Below are 9,175 nucleotides of genomic sequence, written 5' to 3' on the forward strand. Positions count from 1 at the left end.
TATTGGTTTTAATGTATTAATATTAAAAATAATAATTATCATAATAATAAATAAATACAAAAATATTTTATAAACACGAAAATAAATAAACTAAAAACACATGTAGAGACCTCCGCATACCATACTTCCCCTGAACTATTGCAAAGATGACTTGAAAAATAGATCCATGTTATATATATAAAGCTTTTACTCCCACGCAAACTTTCAAAATTCAGCTAATAGCAAGCCACCTAAATGCACCCGCCAAACAACCAACAATGCAAGCCAATTCTCACCCTGGCGTCCGCTCTTATTTCCATGGCAGAGGCTTGCAACTCTATGTCCCGCCTCAAGCAGATCCACGCCCATTCCTTACTCACAGGCCTCCACGACCACTCCATTATCCTTGCCAAGATGCTTCGCTTCGCTGCGGTTTCACCTTCCGGTGATTTAGCCTACGCTCAGCGTCTGTTTGATCAATTGCCCCATCCAAATACTTTCTTCTATAACACCCTCATTCGTGGCTACGCTAAAAGCTCTATCCCTTCTTATTCTTTGTATTTAGTTAATCAGATGAGGCAAAATGGTGTAGACCCAGATGAATTCACTTTCAATTTCTTGATAAAAGCGCGGTCAAGAGTGAGAGTGAATATAAACCGTAACCTCCCATTGGTCGTAGAGGGCGATGAGATACACGGGGCCGTGCTAAAGCTTGGGTTTTCTTCGCATTTGTTTGTTCGAAATGCGTTGATACATTTGTATGCGGCGAGGGGGAATCCCGTGGTAGCCTGGAGAGTGTTTGATGAGACGGTGGGAGTGGACGTTGTCTCGTGGTCGGGTTTGGTTTTAGCTCATGTAAGGGCTGGGGAATTAGAGCGTGCAAGATGGGTTTTTGATCAGATGCCAGAGAGGGATGTGGTTTCTTGGACAACTATGGTTTCTGCGTATTCGCAAGCTAAGTATTCGAGGGAGGCATTAGAGTTGTATATGACTATGCTAGACAAAGGTGTGAGACCAGATGAGGTCACTCTTGTTAGTGTGATTTCAGCGTGCACTAATTTGGGTGATTTGCAAATGGGGTACAGTGTGCATTCTTATATTGATGAGAATGGGTTTGGATGGATGGTTTCACTTTGTAATGCATTGATCGATATGTACGCAAAGTGTGGATGTATGGATAGAGCGTGGGAGGTGTTCAATAGCATGAGCAGGAAGAGTCTGGTTACATGGAATTCAATGATTTCTGCATGTGCTAACAACAGGAACCCTGAAGATGCATTCGGTTTATTTAGTCGCATGTTTGATTATAGGGTTGCACCTGATGGGGTAACTTTCTTAGCTGTTTTAACTGCATACGCACATGTGGGGTTGGTTGATGAAGGATACAGGCTTTTTGAGAGTATGCAGAGAGACCATGGAATTGAGGCAAGGATTGAACATTACGGTTGCATGGTAAATATGTTAGGTCAAGCAGGGTGGTTAGAGGAGGCATTTGAATTAATTTCCAACATGCCATTACCAAGCAATGACGTTGTTTGGGGAGTTTTGCTTGCAGCCTGTAGAAAACATGGCGATGAGTATATGGGGGAGAGGGTTGTGAAGAAGCTATTAGAGTTAAAACCAGATGGAGGGTACTATACTTCATGATATTTATGCCGCCGCAGGTCGAACAGGTTAAGTGAATCGGACGCAGCAAGCAATGATGGTAGGTTTAACAAGAAAAAATCCAGGATGTATTTGGGTGGGGATGCACTTCACATCCTGTAAGGAATGTAAAGATACAGGAGATCAATAAATCATGCCTAAGTTCAGCTCCAGTCCTGCAGCAATCTCAACAATTTTGACTGTGTTCTTGGTAGGTGTTAATCATCAATCAAAAGGCTATCTGGAGCGAGGTTTCTAATAGGCTGACGTCTTTGGGATCAGGACTGCTGATTTTGGAAATACATCATATGAGGGCTGTTCTGAGAATGAAACATAATGCTTGAGTTCTGCAAACACTATTGGAGAAGCTGCTAGATCAAAGACTGTATGTCATCCCCGCATACATGTTTTTTTTCTCTCTCAAGAAAATAGCTCTAGAATCCAGATGACAAAGACAGTACACCAACCATCATTTAAGATACTCCTTCTGGGCATAGGAAAGATATTCACGGGGCAAAGGTTAGGAGTGAGGCCATTGATTCAAGTGTGGGAGACTAGCGAAGTAAACTTGAGGCATCCATAGCCAGTCAGATGTTGTTGTCCCGTGGATGCCCGTGGTCAAATTTAGCATTGTAGGATCACATAATTGTCGATTTTGTTAAGATTTTAACAACTAATATATTTATCCCATCTTCTTTATCAATATGGGGGGGGGGGGGGACACCGATAAGCAATGTTTATTTATCAGAATGCATTTAGCATGATCTGTTATAGAATTAGGAAAGTAAAACAGAGAAAATGGAGTATTAATGAATCAATTTAGTGACAAGTGATTGAGATTTTGTACAGTAGTCAAGGTTAAAAGTTTGTAGTCGTAGTTTTCATGACAAAATGGGATTAAATTGCGAATGAAAAGATTAGTTTCTGGAGGGTACTACTATACGAAGAGTATGTATGCAAACAATTGAATACATGAAATGTTACTTGCAAAGTATCATCTGTGATGGTGGTTTTGTCAAAAGCACTGGCGGCGGGGGCAATAAGCAGAGGTTCTATATGGATTCCAAGCAAGAGGCAAAGATGTTTGAAGCATTGGAAATTGAAGAAGCTGTGGTGTTGGAAATGAACCTAGCTTTCCTGATGTGATTATGGAAGGGGGATGCAAAAGTCATTGATACCGCTAGTTCCAACTCATTGAAAGCGGAACACATGATCTTACAAGATCTTGTATAGCCTGTGCTAGATGTCCGCAGGGGGTACGCCACGCGTGTAGAAAATAATGTTTAGGTTTCACGATCACCTTTTTTTTTTTCAAAAAAAAAAAAAAAAACTCAATGATTTGGATTATAGTGTCAAATGTTTAAATAAGTTGGTTTTGTTTTAATTAGAAAAAAAAAACAATAATAAATGGGTAAATTTTTTTTTTTAAAAAAAAGACCAACTTGGGAAAAAAAATTTCCATGAGTGAAAAAATGATGTTGTTTAATTTTTAGCCAATTAAGTATAAGATAAAATTTGGTAAAAATAGGACAAAAAACCGATACAAATTAACCTGAATTAGCATAATAAACATGTAATCTTATCAATAAAAGCCAAGTCAGTCCAGGTTAACCTATCAGACTCGCATTCCAGGTCATAAAATCAAGATAATTCAATTGAAAAGAAATTAAAGAAAATCACAAAGCCAATTTTTTTTTTAAGAAAAAAACCTAATAGTAAATGATGAAACCGAAAAAAAAAAAAAAAAAAAAAAAGGGATATCAACCCCTGTTAACTTTTTAAACCCATGAATCAAGTCATTTAACTAGAAGTACCATAAATAAATGAAAAACCATGAAACTCAATCCCCAACAAATCAAATGCTAAAGGATGAAAATAGAAAAAAAAAAATCACACAAGAAGATCCAAAATAAAAAATATCAATTAAAATAACGAGGATAAAAACCAAAATAAAAAATAACTTAAAGGGCAACTACAATTCTTTATTAAAGAGTGAAATGAAAAAGAAAAATAACTTTTTAAAAAAAGACAAATAAAATTAAAAAGAATGAGGACCAAATTAAAAACAAATATACCATAAATTTGGATTGAAGGATAAAATTAAAAATCAATAAAAATTTTACAAAAAAGTCAAGAAAAAAAAAAAAATAGAAAGAATAAGGACCTAACTGATATATATATATATATATATATATATATATATATATATATATATATATATATTATAACAATTTAGGATTAAAGGATGAAATTTGAAATAAATAAAACCTTTTGCAAAAAGGACAAAAAAAATATAAATAAAAGAATAAGAAACAAATTTTAAGAAAATAATAGAAGACAAATTGAGATCGAATGATAAAATTAAAAATAATTAAACTTTTACAATGGAGCTAAGAAAAAAAATAAAAAAAAAATTTAAGAATTGAAGTTGGAATATCAATAACAAAGAGAACTAACCTATAATTTTTGAAATAGAAAAGAGAAAAGAGAAAAGAAGAAGAAGAACCTCACTAACAATAAACCACTTCAGCATTGACGACATGCGTCACACCAGCATGAAGAATACATAACTCAATTTTTAATAAATTTAATGTTGAATTGTTTTTTTGAAAAGAATTCAATTAAACGAAGGATAAGAATCCCCCATCCAAAGGTTAAAAATTTGTATTTTCACTATTTTTTTTTTTTAAAAAGATGGAGAAGTGTCTCAATACATGTATATTTTTTCCCTCCCAAGGACAAAACTATAACTTCACTTTTTTTCTTTTTTGAAAGACAAGAATCCTCTATCCAAAGATTAAAAATTTATGCTCTGAAGAGCAAATTAATATTTATACTATAGCAAAAAATAAATGGACCATTTTTTCCTCAATCATTATTTTAATGACAAATATATCTCATGAAAAAAAACAATTATACCCTCAATTGCATGATAAACTTTTTTTGGTAAAGATAATTTTATTTTTATATTGTTTAATCTACAGTAATTTGTATCTTGATAAACATTGAAAGATTAAATAGTTTTAGGTTTCTTATAATTATTTGCCATTGATTAACTCTCTACCAGGAATACAATTAATTAATTTAGAACATGGGATCATATCTGTATATTGTTGTACCAAGTATTTGAGTGAATTGTGAAATATCATACGCTTACACTTGTTCAAACTCTATGGTTCATGAAAAATAGATCCAAATTTGATCACAAATGCCAATAAAAAATTCAGATTCAAATTTGAAAATTTAGTCATAATTTTTTTAATAACAATAATAAAATAATTGTATGACCGACTTTAATTCACTTTTATTAATCAATAGTATTTGATGATGAGTTTTTTAGGATAAAAACTTTTTTTATCATAAAATTGCCTCTAAGTTTCAAGGAAAAAAATTGTTTTTTTTTTGGGACTCAATAAATTTCAAATAAATATAATAAAATTAACATATAATACATATTCCGATAACCATTGATTATTTGTATTAAAAAAAAATAAATGCATAGTTTGGACAGAAACAAAAACCAAAAAAGCACAAGTAAATTTTCCTCTCTTGACATTTTTGTTACTCCAACCTAATTTTGGTTACCACTTAACCCCTTATATGCCCTCCCTTCTCCCACCCTTAAAATTTTCTAAACATGATCAAAGGAGATTTTAAAGGATTAAAGAGCTTGACCTAAGTTCATACAGAAATTCTAAATCTTAGTCTTAATTAAATTTTAAGATTTATTTAATATAAAATGCATCAAACACCCTCCAACCCAAAACAAAACTTACGTATCATCAACATAATATATTTTATACTATTCTAAAATAATATATATTTTCAATAGAAATTAGTTTCATCTTCTCAAATTCATTGGTGTGGTGGGACCGACAAAGAAAGGTGATTTTTCAAACAAAGAGCATAAATTTTGATTTCTTCAAGAGATCCCTTGTCTTGAAAAGAAAGAGAACCATTGATTCCCCCTCATTGCCGATCATCGATCGGGTACGGTTACCTTCCTTTCCTTCCCTCTCCAAACTCATGGGTCCCACAAAAAGGAATGTACATGGAAATAGGTTCTACATCGGCGGTCCTAATGGCGGAGACTTCTGATTCGGCGCAGCTCCTCATGGAGGGTCATCGGATTGAAGATTTTCAACACAACATGTTTAAAAAATTACCATCACAATACTCGCAACTCTCGTTGGTTGCAGGTTATAATGGTTATTTGGGGAGGGTAAAAAAATAAAAATTAAAGTTGAAATATCAATCTAAAATAAAATTAACTTATAATTTTTTGAAGAAAAAATAATAATAAAAAAAACCTCATCAACAATAAATCGCTCCAACATTGATGACATGGGTTGGATTAAAAGGAAGAGTATATAATGAAGGTTATAACAACGATACACAAGGGTGTTTTTTGCCATCTACTAAGGCCAAACGTGTCACCTTAAATGCATATACATCTTTTAAATGCTAATAATTTTTTAAAAAACTTTTAGCTAAAAATAAATTTCTTTTCATTTTAGAATTTTTTTTTATACATAACTAGCTAAATACCTTTACTTCTTGAACCTTTTGTGAAAGGTATTTCCAGCTAGGCATACCATGAGGAGGCTAAGATAGCGTAATACTGAATCATTTACTTGTACTAAGATATAAGTCAGATAAATTTAAAAAATATATATAAAAAAGATTAAATTATATAAGAATTGAACTGATATTACTCAATAGACCTGATAAATTTAAAGATAATCTTTATTCAAAAAAAAATTAAGACTATATATTTATTTTGATAAATTTAAAGATAACCTTTATTCAAAAAAAAATTAAGACTATATATTTATTTTTTAAATATTGAAACAACAACGTATTGGATCGATCCTTGTTAACCAAATTTAATATGTAAAATCCACAACTTACGTTATGAGACCAAGAAAACCTTATAAAAATCAAATAAAAAAAACTTATTAAAACTCAATTCTCAATCAACCTAATGTTAAATGATGAAATTGAAAAGATTTCAATTAAAAAAATAACAAGAATCCCCCACCCAAAGGTTAAAAATTTTTATTTTCACTATTTAAAAAAAAAGATGGAGAAGCCTCTCAATACATATATATTTTTTCTCTCCCAATGGTAAAACTGTAACTTCATTGTTTATTTTTTTTAAGAGACAAAAGAATCCTCTGTCCAAAGGTTAAAAATTTGTACCCTGAAGAGCAAATCAATATTTATACTGTAGCAAAAAAACAAATGGATCATTTTGTCCCAAATTATTTTTTCAATGACAAATGTATCTAATAAAAAAGACAATCTTACCCCTAATTGCATGCTAAGCTAGTTATTTTTGGCAATGTTTATTTTATTTTTACATTGTTTCAATTTACATTAATCTGTATTTTAGTAAACAATGAAAAATTGAGCTCTTTTAATTTTTTTTATAATTATTTTCCATTGATTAGTTCCATACCAGGAATACAATTAATTAATTTAGAACATGGGATCATTTGTTTATATTGTTGTGCAAAGTATTTGAGTGAATTGTGAAATATCATATGCTTGCACTTGTTTGCACTCTCTTATTTATGAAAAATAAATCCAAATTTGATCACAAATCCCAATCAAAAATTCAAATTTAAATCTGAAAATTGGGTCATAATTTTTTTAATAACAATAATAAAGTAATTTTATGAACCACTCTAATTCACTTTTATTAATCAATAATATTGGCCGCTCACAAAATGGAACTATTACAAATTTTCTAAGGTAAAAACTTTTCAGTCACAAAATTACCTTCAAGTTTCAAGATAAAAAAATTGTTTGTTATGGCGGGACTCAATAAAATTTAAATAAATATAATAAAATTAACATATGATATAAATTTCATAGACTCATTGATTATTTGTATTAAAAAAATTCATAGTTTGGAAAAAAAAAAAACCAAAAAAAGCACAAGTAAATTTTCCTCTCTTGACATTTTTGTTACTCCACCCTTATTTTGGTTACCGCTTAACCCCTCATATGCCCCCCCCCTTCTCCCACCCTCTAAACATGATCAAAGGAGATTTTAAAGGGTTGACCTAAGTTCATACAGAAATTATAAATTTTAGTCTTAATTAAATTTTAAGATTTATTTAATAGAAAACGCATTAAACACCCTCCAACCCAGAACAAAACTTACCTATCATCAACATAATATATTTTATACTATTCTAAAATAATATATCTTTCAATACAAATTAGAAACTCATTAGTGTGGTGGGACCGACAAAGAAGACTCAGAGGTGTTTTTTCAAACAAAGGGTAGAAATTTTGATTTATTTAAGAGATCACCTTCTCTCGAAAAGAAAGAGAAACCCATTGATTCCACCTCATTGCCGATCATCGATGGGGTACGGTGACCTTGTCTTCATGCCACCTTCTTTTTCTCCCCTCTCCAAACTCATGGGTCCCACAAAAAGGAATGTACACGTAAGCCTCCTCACCATAGTTCTACATCCGCGGTCCTAATGGCGGATACTTCTGATTTGGCGCAGCTCCTCATGGATGGTCATCGGATCGAAGATTTTCAACACAACTTGTTTCAAAAAATCACCCTCACAATACTCGCAACTCTCGTCGGATGCAAGGCTATGGGGTCACATGCCAATTTCCTTTTGCCTTTCCAGCTAGCTGCTCCAAGGTCACAAGCAAGCACGACATGAGTCTACAAATGACGTGTCCTATACTTGCATTGGGAACACTTGTGCGTTCTTTTTGACAAAATCTTAGAGGGTTCAGAACTTCAAATCTTTCATAATATTTAATTATCTTAATTCTAATCCATCCATTCTAATTTCTAATTAAGGGAAGAATGTCACCCAGCAGCATTCAGCTACTCTATTTGTCAAAAATAAAGCTCAAGTAATTTTGAGGGGAAACTCAACTGGTCAAATATTAAGTTTGCTCTTCAATGAGCATTACTTAGAGTGCTTTCAGAACCATTAAAAGTTTACATGATCGTTAACTTTATGATTCTTAAGATTAGTTGAGATATGCGTAAACTAATCCGCAAATCCATATTAATAAATAATAATAATAAGAAAGCTCAAGTGTTGATTTTAACATGTCCCCATCAATTTAGGCATGCTTTATGGAACTTGGAGGGCAGGAATGGTGATTAAGATCAAAGGTGCAAGCTAGTTTAGTTAGCTCTTATTAAGAAGAAAAGCATTTAACAATTAAAACAAGTAGATAATAAAATTAAATTATAAGTAATTTGAAGAAGAAGTGATTCTTTTGTATTGTTTTGAGATCTCTTGCTATGAAGAAACTAGATCAATTACAAAGTCTGTGAAAATATGGCTAATGTAACAGGTAGCATGGTTTGGTTGTTAAGGGCATGGACCTATAATTTTGAAGAACAAAATTATGTGTATCTCTTAATTATCTAACTAAAATCTGTCCTTATATTTTACTTATAGTCGAATGATTGTACATCAATATTTGGTAAAATAATTATTTAAAAAAATAGATAATTGTTTTTTTATTTCCTTCCTTTCCTTACTCTTGTCTTTCTTTT

The 9,175-nt window shown here is 31.8% G+C and overlaps 1 protein-coding gene across 1 annotated transcript; it reads left to right on the forward strand.

Moving 5' to 3' along the window:
* The first annotated feature begins 51 nt into the window (after window positions 1-51).
* LOC118049531 (pentatricopeptide repeat-containing protein At5g66520) lies at window positions 52-2,306 on the forward strand. The gene has a single exon (XM_035059547.2). The coding sequence runs from the start codon at window positions 235-237 to the stop codon at window positions 1,624-1,626; it is 1,392 nt and encodes a 463-aa protein (XP_034915438.1). The 5' UTR covers window positions 52-234; the 3' UTR covers window positions 1,627-2,306.
* The last annotated feature ends 6,869 nt before the right edge of the window (window positions 2,307-9,175 follow it).

This window comes from Populus alba, chromosome 17, assembly GCF_005239225.2.
Source record: "Populus alba chromosome 17, ASM523922v2, whole genome shotgun sequence".
In the NCBI taxonomy this organism is placed as follows: domain Eukaryota; kingdom Viridiplantae; phylum Streptophyta; class Magnoliopsida; order Malpighiales; family Salicaceae; genus Populus; species Populus alba.